This window comes from Quercus robur, chromosome 2 (assembly GCF_932294415.1).
Source record: "Quercus robur chromosome 2, dhQueRobu3.1, whole genome shotgun sequence".
NCBI classification, from domain to species: domain Eukaryota; kingdom Viridiplantae; phylum Streptophyta; class Magnoliopsida; order Fagales; family Fagaceae; genus Quercus; species Quercus robur.
The window spans coordinates 14,563,738-14,584,811 of NC_065535.1; the positions used below are offsets into that span (position 1 = coordinate 14,563,738).

General features: G+C 35.5%; 1 protein-coding gene across 1 annotated transcript; it reads right to left on the minus strand.

The window, feature by feature from the left end:
* Positions 1-12,464: 12,464 nt before the first annotated feature.
* On the minus strand, positions 12,465-19,584 carry LOC126712533 (lysine histidine transporter-like 8). The gene is made up of 5 exons (XM_050411888.1): positions 19,095-19,584; positions 18,388-18,524; positions 16,846-17,273; positions 13,290-13,421; positions 12,465-13,114 (listed from the first exon to the last, which is right to left on the minus strand). The coding sequence occupies exons 1-5, from the start codon at positions 19,496-19,498 to the stop codon at positions 12,626-12,628; spliced, it is 1,590 nt and encodes a 529-aa protein (XP_050267845.1). The 5' UTR covers positions 19,499-19,584; the 3' UTR covers positions 12,465-12,625.
* Between the last annotated feature and the right edge of the window lie 1,490 nt (positions 19,585-21,074).

Consider the following 21,074-nt stretch of genomic DNA (forward strand, 5'->3'; position numbering starts at 1 on the left):
TTGGGTTTGAAATTGCCTTAACGAAGAGTATGTTATCAAGGTACAATTGCATGATACTAATTTGAGCGTAAAAAGTCTAAGGAGATAATATTTTTTTATGAAAAACTGTATAATACTCCTCACATGAATAGCAAATCCTACTTGTAGGAGGGGCGGTGGGGGGGAAGGGCTAGCTTCGCTTCAGAAAGGTCCCAGTGTTGGAGCAATTGCATCAGTTTAATTAAAAATTTCTGTTTATTTTACACTAAGGCTATGTTTGTTTTGGGTGAAAATCACTTCCAGAAATGCTTTTCCGTATTTACGGGTGTTTGGTTGCGCACAGAAAATGCATTTTTCGGAAATGCTTTTCAGTTGGCCTGTCAACGGGTGTAAATTGATTTCTGTTTTTATTTTACCTTCAAATACCCATTTTTCGGAAAACAAAGAGAGAGCTGAGTGAGAGGGAGACGCGCCCGCGCGCAGAGAGAGAGAGAGAGAGAGAGAGAGAGGGGGAGAAGAGACCGAACTCCGACAAACCTAGAAACCGACTCCGACGAACCCAGAAAACCCAAGATCGAGCTTATTTGTCGCGCCGATCGCACCACCGGCGAGATTGTCGCACCCCAGTACCGATTCACCCAAAACCGATCGTTCTCGTCACACCCCAAAACTGATCGTCCTCGACCCAGATTCGTCGTCCCCGATCGCGATCTCGCCTTCATGCCGATCGCAATCGCAGTCGTAGCACCAATTCGTCATCCCCGATCACGATCACAATTGCAGCACCGATTCGTCGTCCCCGATCGCGATCGTCGCACCCCAAAACCGATCGTCCTCGACCCCAAAACCGATCGTCCTTTCTCTCTTCCTTCTTCTCTCAATTTGGCCGGATTATGAATTTTTTTTTCCTGGGTTTATTTGTGTTTTTGGATTGAGAATGAAATTATATATTTGTTTGGCAGCTGAGAAAATGTGAGAAAATGTGTTTTCTATGGTATTTTCAACAATACAACCAAACACCAGAAAATATTTTTCATAACATTTTCTGAAATGCAACCAAACACTTAAAAATATTTTCCTTTTCCTGAAAATAGCATTTCCGGAAAATAAGTATTTTCTGAAAAATCACTTACATGAAACAAACACAGTCTTAAGATTTTATTTTTTCTATTTTACACTATCACTTTTCCAAAACACTAACTTCGGATTGTCTATTCTAAAAATTTATTTCAATATAAAATTTATTTTTCGTCATTTTTTATTACTCTTTCAACCTTTTCTCTCCACCTTTCTCATAGCTACCACCACTAGCCACTACCACGACCACCACCACAACCAATACAAGACATACAACGGCCATTGCCACGGCCACCACCATCACCACCACAAGGCATATAACATCATATCAGACATGTTGAAGCAAACCCCAAACCATGCCTTACACCCATAGCAACACAAACAACAAATCCATGGAAATCTCAAATCAAATCCACCATACCCATTCAAATTTCATATTCACAGAAACCAAATACATTTGAAATCAAAATCTAAAAGAAGCACGTGCAAGGAACGTCACATCTTAACAACTAAATCTAAATCCCTAAACCCATAGGTTAAACAAAGAGAATCTAAATCCCCAAACCCACTAATCAAATAAAAAGAAAATAGAAGAAGAACGTCAATAACCATTGCTGTAAATCACCGTGGTTATGGTCGTTGGGTTCAACTATCACTAAACTCAGTGCAAAGCAAATAAAGGGAGCAAGATTGAACGAAAGTGAGTGAGATTGGAGAGGCTTTGCGGTGAGGAATGAAGAAAACCACGGTGGCAGAGGCAAGTGGTTTGCGGTGGTTAGAGAGGACTAGCTATGGAAGGTTTGAGAGAGGTAAATTGAGAGAAAAGAGAGAGTTTCTGAGATAGAAAGAGAGAGAAAGAGACAATAGTGAGGTTGTGAGGGTTTCAACACAGGGAGAGAGAAAAAATGAATAAAATATTATTTACACAGCTACAGTAACTATGTATATTTACATGGTTACTGTAGCAGATGTGTATATTTACAAATTTAAACACCTACTGATGTGGGTAGTTTTAGGAGAAAATATATAAATTTGACCACTTTTGTATTATACACACATTGGTGTGATTGCTCTTAGGCCTATGAAAGCCTCACCCAAGGATAAGGCCTGTGGAGACGATATTCGACCATTTTGAACCCACAAATTCCTCAAGGTCTTGAATCTCAACCAACTAGAGCTCCTAGTAGCACATCTTGAGAGGATTGAAATCAAGGACCATGGAGAATGACTAAACTCTGAACAGAGGCTCCCTAGTTGAAGTTCTTGACATCTCTTGATAAAGGATGTCCCTTGGATGAGAGTAGATCCCTTGGTCTTATAGTGTGGGTAGCTTGTGATGGAAGAAAATTTTTGCCTCCACGTTTATCATTGTCAACAACTAAAGCCACCCAGCATTAATTGTTGAATGGCCCATATGAACAGTAAGGGTGGCAAGATTTATGCCTATAGCCCTCCTATTGATCTGATGATGGCATGGATGATTTGACATTATCCACTATCATCCTCAACTTCTCTTGGGGGGAAAAGGTTCCAATCCCACCTATAAGATGCAGTGATTTAAGTTAGATTCCATAAGAATAATTAAAAGATTTAATTGGAGGCTCAACGACTTAAAACGCAATGATTAATTACAAAGTAACAATAACCATTGACTTTGTTTCACTATGGGTGATTTAATGAAGGAGTTAAATGTCATTTATTAGAGTTTTGAGATGATTTAATAATCATATAGAAATCTAGAGTGCAACTATAATTTTATAGTAAAACAAATTATGGTTAACGACAATTTTAGGTCTGTCATGAGTTGGCAAGAGGCCAAAGGCTTATTAGAGCTAGTGTTTTTATTTCCCTTTGGTACCGCTTCAAACCAAATTCTAAAAACCCAAGTAAGCTGAATAGTTGATCCATTATATGTTAGACATATAGAAGGGCTTTGTTTAGTTGAGAAAACCCTAGACATAATGCACTACACATTTAATTAAGTAAAAAGAGAGATGCTTTCTCTTTTTTCTTTAATATATAGGATTGCTAGAGGAGGAAAAATCATATTTTTTCCAAGTCATCCTAGGAGAAAACACCTAAGATTTTGATCTTAAGCAAGATAGCCCAAGTTCTTGGAAAATTGTGTGGTCATTGAAGTGAAGATCAAGGAGATTCCAAGATCAAGTTGTAGGGATTTCAAATATGCTTCATTGATTCAAGATTTATTGGTGACTATTTCAAAGTAGATTCACCTAAGGAATGAATCTCTAAAAATTCAAAAGTATGTGTGTTCTAGCATCATAAAAGTATATCTTGGTTTTGTTTTTTGTTGCACATGATTTGTATGAGATGCAAATGATTTTCCAACACATTTCACATAATCGTGGGTTAATTTTATTAATTGAATTCATGGTGAGACAAATTATTCCTATGAGATGAAGGAATATGCATTTATTATACCCTCATAGTATTCTATAATTTTCTAAGTACGACATTATTGTACTCTCAAATTATTATATAATTACTCCATTTTTCACATATATTGTAGTGACTTATCATTAAGACCAACCTATCAACCCTAAAATAGTAAGAAATGAACCAAACATCCAGTACTAGGCAAATATACTAGGAGTTTCCATAAAGATATTCTAGTAGCTTTACAAGATCATTAACATAAAAAAAAAATGTGTAAAATATTGTTGATTAGCATATTGTAATCTAGGAAAAATTCACTAACATATATTGAACATAAATTGAATCCATCATTAAAAATAAAATGATCTCCTCTTTTATGCATTATTCTATCAATATCAAATCAGCAGAGAATTGAAAAGATTAAAATTTATGTCTTGAATCAAAATGATTAGTTCAATTACACATGGAAAGGGTGTTATGCACCCCATGATGCCCATCTCATGATTCTACTCCATTTTGACTTATTTCAATTTTTTACTCATTAACATATGTTAAGGGCCATTTGTGAGAAAGAAAGCCCAATAACAAGGGCAACAAAGAATTGACAAAGTAGACAGCAAAACCATTAGGCCCAAGCGGCAGGAATAATGGATCACAGGCCCAAGAAATTAGCAAATGGGTCTTGAAGAGGCAAGTGGGCTCAAAGAAGCTTAGAAAGAAAGAAATAGCATCCCATGGGCAGTGTATGAGGTAGAAAAGTGAGAAAGGGTCGCCGCAAACCCAAGGTAATGCAAACTAAGAAAGTAAGGGATTTATGGCAGGCCAATAAACCCCAAGGATGAGAATAAGGTTATTGGGTTAGAGAAGCCCAATGAAGATAGTAAAAAGCCCATGGGAGTGTGGAATTAGCAAAAGGGCCGAGGAAGCCCAAAGAAAGCAAACAGGCCAAGGATGCCCAAAGGGACATAGGAGCCCATAAGTAAAAACAAAACAGTGGTCATGCCAAGCCACTGAGAGAAGGAATAAACGGCTGGTCCAAAAGAGGCTCAACAGGATCAAGTTATTACAGTAGGAATAACAGTACGACATTGCAAGAAATAAAGGAAACCAAGGAATGGGCCAAAGAAATGTAAGGCCCATCATCAGACAAAGCCCAACTCTTGAATGGAGCAGGAAAACAAAGAACAGCCCACATAAAAAGTCAAAAAACACGGACGGCGAGCCTCCAGATCACAGCAGATGAATGGGCAGCAGGCAAGTTTTGGACACATATGGAATGAAGGCACGCGCAAGGCCCAGGCACCACCAGCCTGTACCCAGCCAATATAGAGCATGGTGAGGTCGGGAGGTCAGAAGATCAGAGGGCATGGTTTGGTGGTGGGGAGAGGGGAAAAATCTATTTTTATGGTTCTGGCTCAGGCTCTTTCGGAGAGGTGTCCTGCTGGGATGGCTTACTACCCAAAAGAGGTAAGCTAAGTTGGAACAATTAGGTGTATGCCATGAGAGATAGGGAGAGAGAAATAACCTAGACCGTGGCAGGAAAGGGTGTTACGGTAGACTAGCAAACAAAATACACTTCATTGTCTGGCGATAGGAGGACGACACACAGGCGGAACAATGATGGTCGGCCAATACACTCAGACCAGACAAAGGAAATTAAGGGTTAAAACAGTAAGATAGGGTCATGGCAGGCACTATAAAAGGAGGATCTTGTTGTGAATAGAAAGGAAAGGAGGGGAACAACAAAACTTAGAGAAGAAAATAGAAAAATTAAAAGAAATAGCAAAGAAAACAAAGTGAGAAGAAAGAAAAAGAAACAGTGAAAATTAGAAAGGTGGGCATGTACCGATAGATTAATCCCTTCTCTCTCTCATGAAATCCGGCCCTCTGTAAGAAAAAACTCGAAAACACCTACGCAGAAAACCACTCAGGTCCGTTTCCCTCAGGGCTGTTAACCTCTACAGCAGGACTTTTTCCTGAGAGATTGACAGCTTTGAGGAGGGACGTTCTCCCCTTTGTGGCTCTGCTCCCGCGGATTGAATTTCCGGTCGATTTCCTCTAGTATTCTGATCAACCCATGATTATAAACATTCGATGTTCTCTGTTATTCTTTCTTTCTCTTCCGTAAAAAGAAAACAAATAGTATTGTTATTGTAATTGATGTTAAGGGTTATTCGGTCAATTCCCCATTAAAGTAGCTAGATATTTTCTGTTTATTTTATTATTATTATGTTTGCCTACCATAATTTTTCTGAAACAGTTTCGCCTGCCGTGAGCATGTCCCTGGCAGATTTGGCCTAATTTGTGCACAAGCCGGACCAACTTAAGCTGAAACTGGGCCGGTCCCGACTCTCTTATCTAGAAAACTTGGGCTTGATGCAGCAGGAGGCAGCCCAACACCACTAGCATAGCCCACCCCCTTATAACATATAATTTGGACTATTGTCAATAATTTTCAGGGAAAATCCTTTTTGAGTTTTGAAAATAATGTGTGGCTTCTACACTATCTTTGTTAACATATGGGATATGTTATTGTACTTCCATGATGAAAATCCAACAGAGTACACTAATAGAGTCTCACATTTGTGTGTATGACGGGCACTAGCAGCATTCTGCTTTGGGTGCACCAGTAGCTTTCTATATGGTGCATGTCGTATGTGCAATAAGACCACACATCACTAATTGATGTGGGTAAGGCATTCACATAGGTGAATCAATGCATTAAAAGCCTGCTTGGTTAGGGTGAAAACTAAGAGGATAGAAAGTGGGAGAGGAAAAATGTGGGGGAGTTGTGTTTGGTTGGGGGGGGGGGGGGGGGGATTGGTAGGGCCTAGGAGTAATCCACATGGGTCCACCAAAATGTAATCTCTCCAAATTATAGAGAAAACACGAGAGAAATTGTGACTCTTACTTTGGCCAATGATAATTTCTTTTCTATCCATTATTATAACTACTTATTGCAACATCTACTTCCTCTCTTTTTTCAACCACCAAAATGTAGTCTTCTTCTTTCTTTTTTGAACCACATGGTTTGCCTCTTTGTAATTAAAAAAAGAAAAAGAAAAAAAGAGGTCTTTGTCAAGTTCTTTTTTTTTTTTTTTTTTCAACATTGGAAACATTTTTCATTATGATGTTTCCATTTTTTTAAAGAAAAAACCTAATTGCTATATTTAAAAAATATAACAATTATCCACATGGGAATTATCCACATGGGCCCACCAAAATGTAATCTCTTCAAATTATAAAGAAAACATGAGAGAAATTGTGACTCTTACTTTGGCCAATGATAATTACTTTTCTATCCATTATTATAACTACTTATTGAAACATCTACGTCCTCTCTTTTTTCAACCACCAAAATGTTATCTTCTTCTTTCTTTTTTGAACCACATGGTCTGTCTCTTTGTAATTTAAAAAAAAATAAAAAAGTCTTAATTTGTCTAGTTCTTTTTTTTTTTTTTTTTTCAAACACTGGAAACATTTTCATTATGATGTTTCCATTTTTTTTTTAAAGAAAAAAACCTAATTGTTATATTTAAAAAATATAATAATATGTGTAAATGTGTAAAATTTTATAAATTTATTTTAGTTGATAACAAGTAAAATTTGTCTTTTTAATGATTAAAAAATTACTTCTTATATATTATGTAATAAGGGCATAAAAGTAAATTTATATAAACTACATTTTCTCATTCTCTCACTTTTCCCCTTAACGAACAAAAGGAGTTTCCCATCCCCCACAACATACCATGTGAGAAAACTAAAATCTCTTTTATCTCTCACATTTCCATCCCCTACCCAATTTCTATCTTTCCATTTTTCTATCACTTCATCCATATGAACTCTATGTATGCGCTTGTGAGTCTGTGACATGCATACACATATACTTGCAGTTTTCGCCTTGGACTTATATGCAAGCCTCAAGTTCCAAAAATACACACTACTAGTGATTTATCCTCTTTAATTGACTATGAATATCTCTCGTGTGTTGAACAATTACACTTTGTTTGGATTGAGTAAAAAAGGAGGAAGGGAAGAAAAATTTAGGCTTTTTCATTGTTTGGGTTATAGGGAAAAAAGAAGAAGAAGACATGCTAAAAAGGAAAGGAAAATTTATTAATCAATGTCCACATTTTCTTTCCATCCAATTTGGGCAGAAATGGAGAGAAAAACCCAATAAACAAAAATTTTCACACAATTGTTGACTTTTAAGGGCTTGAAAATTACTTAAATACCCATAAATTTTTATTGCTTTCTTTACTTTATTAGGGTATAAAAATAAAACATATGTTTCTTTCCTTTTCTCACATTTTGCAAACCAAACAAAAGAAACATAAACATATGCTTTTTCTCCCTTTCCCTTCATATTTTCAAAGATATAGGAGAGTAACATTTTACTTTGCCTGACTCTTTTTTTCTTTCGTTTCTCTTCACTAACAACAATCAAACACAATTTTACTGTTTTGATTCACAAACATTAAAAAAAAAAAAGAAAACAACAACAACAATTTTTTACACGGATCCTTTTTAAAGGAAAGCAAAGTGTCAAACAATGTTTTTCGAAGTTTTAGTTTATGCAAAATTACGTAGAATCATGAATTTTCATTTATGTATCTTAATCATCTACAAATATTTGTTTTATATTCAACTAAAATAATAACAAAAACATAGGTAAATTTCGGAAATTCTCTAGAATTACTATATGGAGGAACTATAAACTTTGTTGTATCCTAAAGACAATTTGCCAGTAACATGTAACCAAAATCTTATTGAGGGGACAAACATTGTCTTAAAGACACTGATTCAATTCACCTCAAAGCTAATATTTAGTTTAATTCATCTTCTTATTTTTATCCTATTTTGTAATAGTTGTTCATAAGTTTTGCCCTCCTCCTAAAGTAAAGCTTAAGTACATTAAAGTATTATGACTTGGGTATGACAAAACTAAGCTACAATATTTAACGAACTATCTTAGAGTTCTCAATTAAATTCAACCACACATTTGCATTCGCCATTGTAGTCTAAATAATAGTATTATTTTTGAAGGATAATTAAATTCAAATATGTGACCCATTGACCGACAAATAACCACATTGTTGAATTTAATTAAGTAGTTTGAGGTATAATGCCTAAGGAATTTTACCCAAGTTTTGTCATTTCTCCTTTATGAACCATGTTGGGCATGACTTCAAGTGAAAAGAAAGATCATCATTTTAGTTCGCCCTTCACATTGTACCTCATGGGACAGTCTAATTAATGATATATCACACCATTCTACAATATGTAGGACTCATACCTGAGGAATCTACACATGTTGGGACAGAAAGGTCTTATAAGGGCGCCCCATAAAATAATTTTCTAGGCACTTGACTTGGATGACACTGTAAGGTGATGGGCTGTGCTAGTGGTGTTGGGCTGTCTCCTGTTGCACTAAGCCCAAGTTTTCTGGATAAGGGAGTTGGGACCGGTCCAACTTCAACTTAAGTTGGTCCGACTTGTGCGCAAACTAGGCCAGGTCTGTCAGGAACGTGTTCACAGCAGGCAAAACTGTTTCAGGCAAGTCATGACAGACAGACATAATAATAATAAAATAAACAAAAATATCTAGCCACTTAGTGGGAAATGACCAAACAGTCCTTGAACTCAATTACAACAACAATATTAATCGTTTTTTTTGCAGAAGGGAAAAGAACATAACGGAGGATATTAAATATTAATACGCATGGGTTATTCGTAAATATTAGGGAAATCAACCAAAATTTAATCCGCAGGAGCAGAGCCAAAAAGGAAAGAACGTTCCTTCTCAATGCAGTCAATCTCTCAAGAAAGAGTCTTGCCGTGGAGATTAACTGCCCTGAGGGAAACGAGCCTGAGTGGTTTTTCTACACAGATGCTCTTGAGGTTTTCACAGAGAGCCGAATTTCATGAGGGAGAGAAGGGACCAATCTACCGGTGCATGCCTACCGTTCTAATTCTCACTTTTGTCTTTCTTTCTTGTGGTTTTCTTTCTTTCCTTTTCCACTCATTTCTTTGCTATTTCTTTTAAGTTTCTATTTCTTAGTTGAAGTTCCCGTCATTCTCCTCCTTCTATTCACGGTAAGACCCTCCTTTTATAGTGCCTGCCGTGACCAGATTTTACTGTTTTAGCCCTTAACTCCCTTTGTTTGGTCTAGGTGTACTGGCTGACCATCACTGTTCCGTCTTTGTGTCACCCTTCTATCACCAGACAAGGAAGAGTATTTTGTTTGCTTGTCTACCGTGGTACCCTTTTCTGCTACGGTTTGGATTATTTCTCTCTCCCTACCCCTTATAGCATGCACCTAATGGTTTCAACTCAGCTTGCCTCTTTTAGGTAGTAAGCCATCCCAGCAGAACACCTCCCCGAAAGAGCTTGAGCCAGAACCTTCAAAATAGATTTTTCCCCTCTCCCCACCACCAAACCATGCCTTCTGAATCTCTGACCTCCCGACCTCACCATGCTCTATATTGGCTGGGTACAGGCTGGTGGTGCCTAGACCTTGCGCGTGCCTTCATTCCATATGTTTCCAAAATCTGTTTGCTGTCTATTCATCTACCGTGGTCTAGAGGCTCACCGTCCGTATTTTTTGACCTTTTATGTGGGCTGCTTTTTGTTTTTTCACTCCTCTCAGGAGTTGGGCTTTATTTGATGATGGGTCTTACATTTCGTTGGCCCACTCTTTGGTTTTCCTCATTTCTTGTCATATTGTTCTGTTATTCTTGCTGTAATGATTTAATCCTGCCGTGCCTCTTTAGACCAGCCATTTACTCTTTCTCCCAGTGGCTTGGTATGGCCATTGGTTTTCTCTTATTTATGGGCTCCTATGTCCCTTTTGTCTTTTCCTTAGGCATCCTTGGCCCGTTTGCTTTCTTTGGGCTTCCTCGGTCCTTTTACTAATTCTGCATTCCCATGGGCTTTTACTAACTTTATTGGACTTCCCTAGCCCAATAACCTTATTCTCATCCTTGGGGTTCTTGGGCTTACCATAAACCCCTTACTTTCTTAGTTTGCATTACTTTAGGCATATGATGGCCCTTTCTAACTTTTCTATATCATACACTGCCCATGGGATGCTATTTCTCTTTCCAGGCTTCTTTAAACCCACTTGCCTCTTCAAGACCCATTTGTTTATTTCTTGGACCTGTGATTCATTATTCCTACCGTTTGGGCCTGATGGTTTTGCTGTCTACTTTGCCAATTCTTTGCTACCCTTATTATTGGGCTTTCTTTCTTTCCACCTGGATTCTCACAAATGACCCTCAACAGACACTAGCAAGTTTAGATGGCTTGCATAACCTTTGCACTCTTCCTACAGCATGCACAAAGTAAAATTTCATAAAATTTTTCTCAACTGTGTTTCAATTAAGGGAATGTTTAGGATCACTTATTTTGCTGAAATTGAAAATTTTTTAATGAAAGTATTGTAAATAAAAGTAAAAGTTAGCTGAAATAGTAGTGAAATTAGCTGGCTTTTTAAGCTGAGCCAAAAGTCACACTAATAAACCTTCCTCCCTCTTCATGACCCCACCTGCGTTTAAATTGCTTTTGTTTGAATAATTTCATCTCTTCTATCTGCTGTTTGGCAGTCAATGCTATTCCCTAAAACATGTTAAAGGCACATGAAGTTGTTTGTGTAAGGACCCATGAAGAGAAAGATTTGATTGTTTGAACTTTGGAGCTACAGCAACAGGCCTACCATATTGACAAGGCCTTGAAGTCACCAATTTAGCATGATCTAGATTGCAATTAAAATTATAAATTATTTTACTATTTAGTTTATTTTTACTATTATTCATAAGTTTTACTGTATTTTTTGGAATTATTAATGGATTTCATTGTACTATTTCATGTAATTTTTATCTTTACTTTTATAATAAAAAAAAAAAAAATTCAATTTTAGCAAAATAAGATCCCAAATAGTATTTAGCCAAGTGGCCTACAAGGCGATTATTTAAAAAAAAAAAAATGGCCTACAAGCTACAAATAGGGTCACTTTCCATGACGGATACTGCTTTCTTTCGCATTTATAGGCAGTGCCATGAAGAGGACCCGTTCGTATTTTCAATGCTTTCCTTTGTGAAAGCTGCTTTAGATTATTGTTGTCCTTCAATCACCCGGGTAAGACAATAAACTTTCGCCATCCAGCTTTTGTGTCCTTTGGTGAGATAATGGTTTTCCAACGTTACAAAATGTTATTTTTACACCTTCTTTACTTATCAATAATATTTGTGCCCCTCAGATTTTAAATCAATAAAAAGGGAAGACAACTAACAGTGCCAACAAAATTAGAATGCGATGAATAGGATAGTATTTTTCATGATTTATAAAGACTTCTGTTGGGGTTGCCAAACCTGTCAGTGATGGGCTTCCCAAATGTTGTAATCAGGGCAGTATGATATAATTTTAGGTTGCCAAACCTGTCAACTAACACCTTCTTTGTGTTACCTTCCCAATGTCCAACCCTTGGCTCCGGCTAAGATTTAATCAGTCTCCTTACTTTGGATACTCGAATGCCACTATGGTCACATCTAGATAGAAAAATTACAAAAAATTACCTTTTGAATGCCCATTCCTATCATTTTTCCTTGCTTTGTAGGCTCGGTCTTAGCAAGTGTAAAGCTACTATGGTCACATCTAAATAGGAAAACCTCCTTCAGCCGTACTAGTATTGACTGTGCTAAACATGAAATTTTAGCACACTAAATACCAAAAAAATGACCCTTCGAAGAGTCTGTTTGGCACCAGTTTTAGTTTTTAACTTTTAACTTTTAACTTTTAGTTTTTATATACAATTTTTTAAAACTTCACTTTTCCAGCATTTACTCACTTTTTTAAAAAAAAAATTTAAGGTATAAGTTTCTTTTATCACACTTTTAATAAAAAGTTAGATAAATTATCTTCAAATGGACATGAATATGTCAAATGCCAATTTTTTTACAGAAGGGGCAACTGAGATAGGTTTAACCACTCCCCACATTTAGCATATAAGAGAGAGACGGAAAATATTGTTAATTAATAGGTTTCACAAACAAATACCAACATATACCAAATATAGGCAAAAAAAAGAAAAAAGAAAAAAGAAGCAGATCCTCCTTATAACTAAGCAGCAATAAAAGGAATCGGCCAAGCATTTTAATCTACCAATTGTTTGAACTAGTGAGGCTTGAAAAAGCTAACTTCAATGCCTGTGTCTATTACCACATAAATCCCAGCTGCGATCAGTACCACGCTAAGAGTCATGCCTGACAGTCCTAGCACCCAATTTAGCCACCACATTATGCCATATTTCTTGGGCTTCTTAATCCTTATCCACATAAAACAAGGATAAGCAAAAGTGACTGGTACTGCAATCCCTCCTATCAAACCTGCAAGGCTACCCAAGAATGGGATAGCCACTGCTACAAAAAAGCATCCATACCCAAACATAGCTCGGAAACCAGACCTCAGCCACCATGGACATGGTTTATTTTTCCTCTTGGTGTATTTGGATTCCATATCATCAAACATAGGCATTCCATAGATTTGGAATGAGCTCACTGCGTTAATTATGACTAATAAGCTCGTTAATGCCAAAACAAATTGCGAGGTGTCACGCCCGTGGTACTGATAAATTGCTGTTAGCATCCCACCATTGACTGGTATCTGGCAAAACAAAATCCATAAACATAGTTATTAATAATAATAATATGGACAGCTGCGAGTCTTATAACTTGACTGATATTTTTTGATGTTTTCAACGGAAACGGGTATTAATCAAATATGGACAGAGCATCTATATAAGCATCTTTATAATAAAATGTTCTTAGTTCCTTATTACCTTGTGTCCATAAGCCCAATATCCTCCAATTGCAAGGGGAAACAAGCACATTGCGATGATTGCATAGGCAACTTTCACTCCTATCCACATTGGTACGTGGGATGGATTTTTTTCAGTCGAAGGCATGGTTGCCTGCAGTGGAAAAGCACTGAATTACTGATACATAATGTTATTCAACTGGTGATGTTTTCCCCTTTTGCTTTTGGTAGTACGACATTGTTTTGTATATTGTTTAAGATAGATTTGAAAACTTTTCGATCTTCTTTGAACTTTAGGAAAGGAAAGAAACCCCTTGGCCTTCTTTAATCTTAATTTGTAATAAATTCAAAAGCTTTCCAGCTGCAGCCTGAAAAAGAAATATTTGGGGCTGGGAGGGGAAGGGTGTTATAGAAGGAAAGTTCATTGTATCTGATTCACCAAACAAAAGTTGATCGTATCTGGATTTGATTTCAAATTATTTATTTGACTTAGGTCAATAAAAAAGAGTATTTCTTAATTTTTATTAGATAACATTTTCTTCCAAAACCAAGTTAGAGGACAAGTTCCAATTAACTTAACTAGTAAAGTTTTCATTTATAGAATAAAAGATTAAGAGTTCAAACTTCACTTACATTAAAAACCTATTGATATTTTAGTCTAATCTAATAATTGATAAGAGTAATCATCATTGAGTGAATGCCATAAATTAAAATCTTATTATATATATATATATATATATATATATATATATATATGTATAACCAAACTAGAGACATCTGACTCATGGCATTCACTCATTATGTATCATCATTGACTCATGGCTTTCTAAAAAAAAAAAAAACTAGAGACCTCTGACTCATTATGCATAAGAATATCTACATTTAATTCATAAAAGCTTATTTCCATTGATTTATTTTGCTTAAAAATAAGTTGGGTACCAAAAAAAAAAAAAAATGTAACTGAAAATGAAATAAATTTATAAAAAGGTGTATGTGGGGGCCATGGCCCAAAGTAACGAGTTGGGCCTTGGGCCCGTCCGAGTACGCTAGCCCGTATGAGGAGGCAACGTGGTTTAGGTGATCCATTTTAAGCCTAATCACGGGAAACAAAGAGAAAATGTCCGAGGAGGAAGAGGAATTCCTCCTCGGACACTGAAAATCCGAAGCGGAGGTATGTCCAAGCCACTGAAGCGCATCCCCTAAATACGTGAAAAGGAAGAATACACAAAATATCTAAGCAAAAACTGCCACTACCACATTAAATGCACTACAATTACTTTCTTGACCGAATTAATGTAGAGAATACCCCTGAACAGTGTTACCTTGACTACCACAACTCACAAAGGACTGAAAGAGGTGTGTGATGGGATAGGTGCTCAAGTGAAGACTTGGATGATCAACAAGTGTAAAGCCCAAATGATAAGGAAGAGCCTATATAACGTATAGAAGCCCCCATAAGAAAGGGAGAGAGAGAGAGAGAGAGAGAGAGAGAATACTGTAGCATGCAAAAGAATCCTAAAGTAGTGATCTATATTCATAAATGAAATTCTATGTCTCCTCGAACCGGAGGTTATTTCATCATAATAGCATTTGTTCTTGTCTGTGTGTTACTTAATCTCATGCTAACCTCTACTTAACTTATCTAAATCTAGTTCTTTGACCCATATTCTACAAATTTCATTGCTTTGGGCTTTTTGAGCAAGGATTCCATACAGTGCGGGCCTGGGTTCCAGATTTTTTTCCTTACAGTGTACATGAGCCAAATAAATTGGCTTTTAAGCATCTCCAATAGAGAATTTTCTCACTCAAATTGGAGAGAAAAAGTTGCTTTTTTATTTTACTTGCTTACTTTTTTAAATATACTTTCCAATGCTCATTATTCTTTCTTTATCCTGTTTAAATATTAGTTCTCATTCTTTCTTTAATCTTCCTTTATTTATTTCTTTAATCTTTCTATATTCAAACCTACGGCTTCTGCCCCTTTCACTTTCAATTTACTCTCAAACTGAGATAGATCCAACAAATCTATGGATAGGCTCACAGATAAACCCACGCAAACTTAGCTACACCATTGGAGATGCTCTTACATTAGCCGAGAAAAAAAGTTACTCTATTTTGTTAGACCTGCATTTTAAGGGTTTATTCTCTAAAATAAAGATGAATTTGGATTTGGCTAGTCTGTTGGACATACTCTAAGTTGGGCCAAGTTTGCTCTAAGTAATTTAAATTAGTCACATTGTTATTAAAAGGCAATTATGTGTTGAAAAATATACATGATGTTTATTTGAACTATCACATACGGGGTTGAAGGAGTTTTCCTCCAAAATGGTTGAAAGAAAATTTCATTTATTTTTATAGATATGGAGTATGACACTATGATTGTAAATTTTTTAGTATTGGACATTTATATAGACACCTTAAAATGATTTTGAGACCATCTTAAGAGCATTGTGTAAATTAAAATCCTGAAAAAAAAAAATACCCATTTTTTCACTCACTCTCATAAGCTATGTCACTTGGGCCCCACAATAGTACCCTTGTGAGTGAGAAGTAAAATTTTCGGTTTGAGCAATGCTATGTATCAAAAAAATTTGATCACATTTTTTTACAATAATTTTGAGTTGGCAAGTTTGTACTGGTTCTCATGTAGACTCATTACTGATATTACTTTTTAAACTACCACTAACATTGCCACATTAGCATCTATCAATTTTTTTTTTCTTTTGTGTCTATAGACTTTCTCTTTCGGTTTATATAGCTTTTTCAAACATCAATTTGTCATGAAGATTATTTTTTGGGGGTGCTATCATATAGGATGTATGTCCATTTTCCTACCAGATGGGAAATGAACCCATGCAGGGCCCATAGTAAGGAAGCCTTAATTGCTAAGGATATTCTAGTGAGGAGCTGGGAAGAGCAGTTGGGCTGGGACCAAAATGTGTTTGAATTTCGAGTACAAGTGGGCAGGAAAATGTTATTATTAAACTAATCCTATTTTAAAGGAAATAAAGAAGAGAAAAGTGTAAAGGAAGGGATTAAAAAAAAAAAAGTGATTGGAATGTCCTTAGTTTTAGGAGTATATTCTGATTGGTTAAATTTGTTGCACACGAGTTGATTTTCACAGTTTTAATACAAAGACACCACAAACTCTACTCAGAAATCATGATAACTTTTAAAATTAAGGTTGACAAGTTATACTATACTCAATATATTCTCTTAAATAATATGAAATAATTACTATCTCTTTTTTTTTTTTTTTTTTAAGAAACAAAACACAAAGGAGAAAGGGAGAATGAATGGACTATCTTTTTTTATTCTAGGAATGGGTAATATGGAATTAGACCAATCAGGGTAGAATTTGAAATTGGGGACTATATCCCCTAAAAGAAAAAGTAGGACTAACCACTACCACCACCATCTATTGTATAAATATCATTACAAAATGGAGTCATGACTCATGGATTCAATGGTAAGGGTGGAAAGGGATATCATATGGGCTCCTTTGTATAATTGATTATCATCCAAAAGCAAATAGGCAAACTTCATTCAGTCCAAAAAAATAAAGGGGAAAAGTTTACCTGAATTTCAAGTGTAAGGTTATGGCCTCTAAAAGCAAATGCCATGATACCAAGGGCATTTAGAACGCTGAAAATCATAGCCATATTGTCGTTCTCTTTGACTGGGTCATAAGAAACACCGTCAAGCCTGCCCGAGGTGACAGAAACAAGCCACATAATAGTACAATAGGCTATGGCTGTGACTGCACCAATTAGTGAGACCCCAGCTATGGAATTCAAGTTTGGGAGCTGTGACAGAACCACCGCAGCACATGTAAACACTAAGTACCATTCCACAGTTGTTAATGGCTTTGCGGAGCAGCCGTGGCCACACACTATTTGGAAGAAAAGCTTCATGGTTGAACCTCCAACGATAATCAGGGCAACACATGTTCCGCCAGATAGATACATTATTGGAAACAGAGCAAAGATCTTCCCCATTCTTTCACCTAGAGAGGAAGAGGAATACGTATCGTTATTTATTTCTATATACCATATTAAGTTCTTAATCATCAAAATAGCTAAGTTCATTTGAGCTTGGAGTAATAGTGAAACGCGATACCGTTTATTTTGCTGAAAACTGAAAACATTGTAACAAAATAATTTTTAAATATATGAATAATACTGTGAGACTCATTTTTAAAGTTTTTTTTTTAATAAAGTACTTGTGGGTCCTGTGAACAGTGCACAGGATCCACTAGAAAAGCAAAAAAATGTTCTTCTCTTCCTACACGGGATTCATAGTGCACATTCTCAAAAAGAAAAAGAAAAAGAAAACGTCAAAACGTAGACACTAGCCTTTATTAGCTATATCCAAACGGGTGCTTATTGTCACTCTTTGAATGAAGACACATTTCGTTCACCCTCAATCATTTCATCCCCATACACAGTTGGACAGTGATTAATTTTATCAGATGCTTCCTTTTCTTTTCTTCAATTTTCGTTTCCTTTTTGGCCAAACTTCGTGACATATTCACGTACTTAATGAGGTACCAAGTCAACAAAAGTTAGTTAGCAAATATTTGTATTCACACATATCAGTTTTGATAATTTTTTTCCACATAATAGGATTGGTACGTAATAAAGCAAATACCATTAATGGACTCAAGTAAGTCAAGTCAAAGAAATATTACTTGACTTACTTCAATTATAACATATTATAAATAATTGCAGAAAAAATGTTATGTTTAGCAGTGCTATATTCATATTCATTAGTTAGTAAATTTAAAATAAATCCTGTAAATACAATATTTGTGAACCAGTGAGTACAAAATGTTAATGTTAGTGAAAACTGAGATCCTTCTATAAATTGTTTTATACTTTTTTACTATTTTAAAAAAAAATGGAAGTAAAAGAAACCAAATTATGGATACTTGATTACATAAAATATGATGATCTTTTTTGGGTTGTTAGAAGTATTTGGTTAGATTATTAAATTTACTATATTACAATAATTTAAACTTCTAAAATAATTGGTAATTTAATAAAGATTTTAGTACCAAAACTACGATGAAGTGTGGAGATCGAAACCCGGGAAAAGTAAAAGGGTACTAAGTTACTAACCATAGGTAGCGCTGAAAAGTTGGAAATATCTGCTATAACGCATCCCAGTTTGGGTGGATTCATGTAGCTTCACCAACAGCCAAAGTGTGTAAAGCTGCCACACAAACGCCACTGTCAAGCATATTATTCCCCATGTCCTGCAATCAAAGATAATAATAAGAACTAAGACAAGTTTTAAAAGATATGGACTTTAAAATTAGCTGCTTAATTGTGCAGTTCTACAACAATTACTAGGCCAATTAACTGTCTCTAATCCACATGGCTTTCAAGAACTGCAATCACACCCTCTATACATGTACATGTACTGCTACAGTATGTGGGATTACATACTACATATTTGACAAAGAAGGATTACATATAGTCCATCAAATCAAACCAATAGTTCGTAGAAAATAATATAGTACACATGCACAATGCACATCAAGTCCATAAGATAATATTATGTGGTATTTATATACCTTGACATGGTAGAAATATTTTAATTTAATTTACGTAACAAATTTTGTAAAACATATTTTTATGAGAAAATCATTTTCTTCTACAGTTACCATCCATGTATTGACGAAAATCACATTCAATGGGGCATATTGCAAGCGATCTTATTGTAAGATGTGTCAAATTTAAGCCATCCTATTCGTATCCTACGTATTATATGTAAATTTTTTTAAAATTTGCAATTGTTTGATGAGAGGTATTAGGAGGCTTACCATCCAAGAATGGTAAAGGCCACAGGCAGTACAAGTGCTTGAATTCCAATTCCAGAGCAAAGAGTATGAAAGGCAGCGTAGTATGCATTGCCATTCCTTGACTCTGTGATGGGAAGCCAAGCATCCTGTGGATCGAACTTGGTGAGTTGAATAGCCTTCCTAATTGGGCTACTCAAGGGTGTGAAGAAGTTAGGAGTGTGAAAAGGCTTTGGTGTGGCCTTGTTTGCAACTACAATTGCGCCATTAGAATCTGTAGGTTCTATTGGGAGTAGCAATGGTTTTCTTGACAAAGACGGTGAATTGTACTGAGACTGCATGGGAGGGGCTGACACAACGTGAGCCCCAGAATCCATTGCCGGTCTTGGTGGGATAGCAGAGCTCTCCTCCTCAACAAAGTCACCCATCTTTCTCTTTTCACACTCCTGATCTATTCCTTTCCCTTGCCCTCTTCACACTGTGTGATTAACAAGAAAATGCTTAATATATATAGTATTTTCATGCAAAACATAAAGAGATAGACTTGGGTTCTGGGGTAAACAACTTATTGGAGCACACAACTTTTGTTGACCGGCGCTTAATTATGAAAGCACTAGGTAGCAATTTGACCAGCTGCTTTCGCTGAACATGCATTGTTATTTTTTTTCCTTTCTTGTGGTTTCAGTGTGGAGTTCTTGACTTCTTGCTTCAAAGACTAATATATAGTTTTGTCATAGAGGAAAATGAAGCAAAGCAACAATACTTTGTGGTCTTTGTTTGATAAATTAGATTCCAATATTTGATACTTTCTCCAATTTCTGTTGGAATTTTTAGGCGAATAGTAATGTTATGGTCACTACATGTTTTATTGTATAACCTTTACAAAACTAATTTATCATCTTTTAAATATAAAATAAAAATAATATTTTATTTATTTATTATATTGTTGATTACATTCATTATAACATTATTTTATAACTTCTTGGAGTAGAATCGATAATAGCTTTAGCATTTTTCTTAATCAAAACTCTCAAGCTAGAAGTTAAAACTTAAAACAAATCCAACATTTAATTTAGAGTTTGCCTCTTTTATTATTAACTTCACCCATGAAAACACTATTTGATACGACTCATTAAGCAAGAAAGGCAGCAGTCACTCAATATCTTGGTCTCTTTACCATGATACGTACCCTGTTGATTGCTAATCAAGCACCATGAAAACAATGTGTAATTGCTGAAATCAAAGAGCCTATTTTCTTGCATAGGTGCATGTAAATTCATCCTATAGTGTTTTGAACTTTCAATAGGATTCTGGCCTATTTCACACATAATTTGAGAAATAAGCAAATTGCAACTGGTATGAAATTGGAGTCTTATTGAAACTCTCAAGTCTATATAAGCATATTTATAGATACATATAAAAATATAATATTATTTATAGTTAAGTTGAGCATTATGTTCACGAGTTTGTTTATCAGTACATTATTATGTTTAAACTTAGCTTATTTAATAATAAAGCCCTAAAGTTGAGCTTGAATTCAGCTTGTTTTCTAAATAAAGGAACATAGATAAGCCTTTGCTCATGTCAAACTTGAGCTGTTTATAAAAAGTTTGGTTTATTTACAATCTTAATTAGTAACACTTAGAGTTCAAATACAAATACCATTATTGAATTTGAGTCTTAAGGGAGATTCTAGATTTTTATCTATTTCCTCTGGAGACTCCATGCCTCATTTTATATATATATATATATATATATATTTTAATATAGCCTCCAACCATGTCTAAATATTATATGCTGCCAAGGCTCCGGTTGATAATTTTTAAAATAAATTAATAATATGGAGGCGAAGGAAGTTTTCAGTTATTTTCCTCCGCGGAGACTTTTCTTTTTTCTTTTTTCTTTTTTTTTTCTTTTTTTGAGAAGGCGCGGAGACCTGAGACAACAACCAACAATTTTTTTAATTTTTAATTAATCCCATTTCCTTAAAAACAAGATAATAAT

What these genes read in the sequence shown, in the direction of transcription:
- LOC126712533 (XM_050411888.1), bottom strand. Translation starts at nt 19,498, where the DNA reads ATGGGTGACTTTGTTGAGGAGGAGAGCTCTGCTATCCCACCAAGACCG. An exon ending in ACTTTTCAGCGCTACCTATG is followed by an intron (nt 17,274 to 18,387) that starts GTTAGTAACTTA and finishes CTTCCTCTCTAG; the next exon opens with GTGAAAGAATGGGGAAGATC. An exon ending in ACCTTACACTTGAAATTCAG is followed by an intron (nt 13,422 to 16,845) that starts GTAAACTTTTCC and finishes TTTCCACTGCAG; the next exon opens with GCAACCATGCCTTCGACTGA.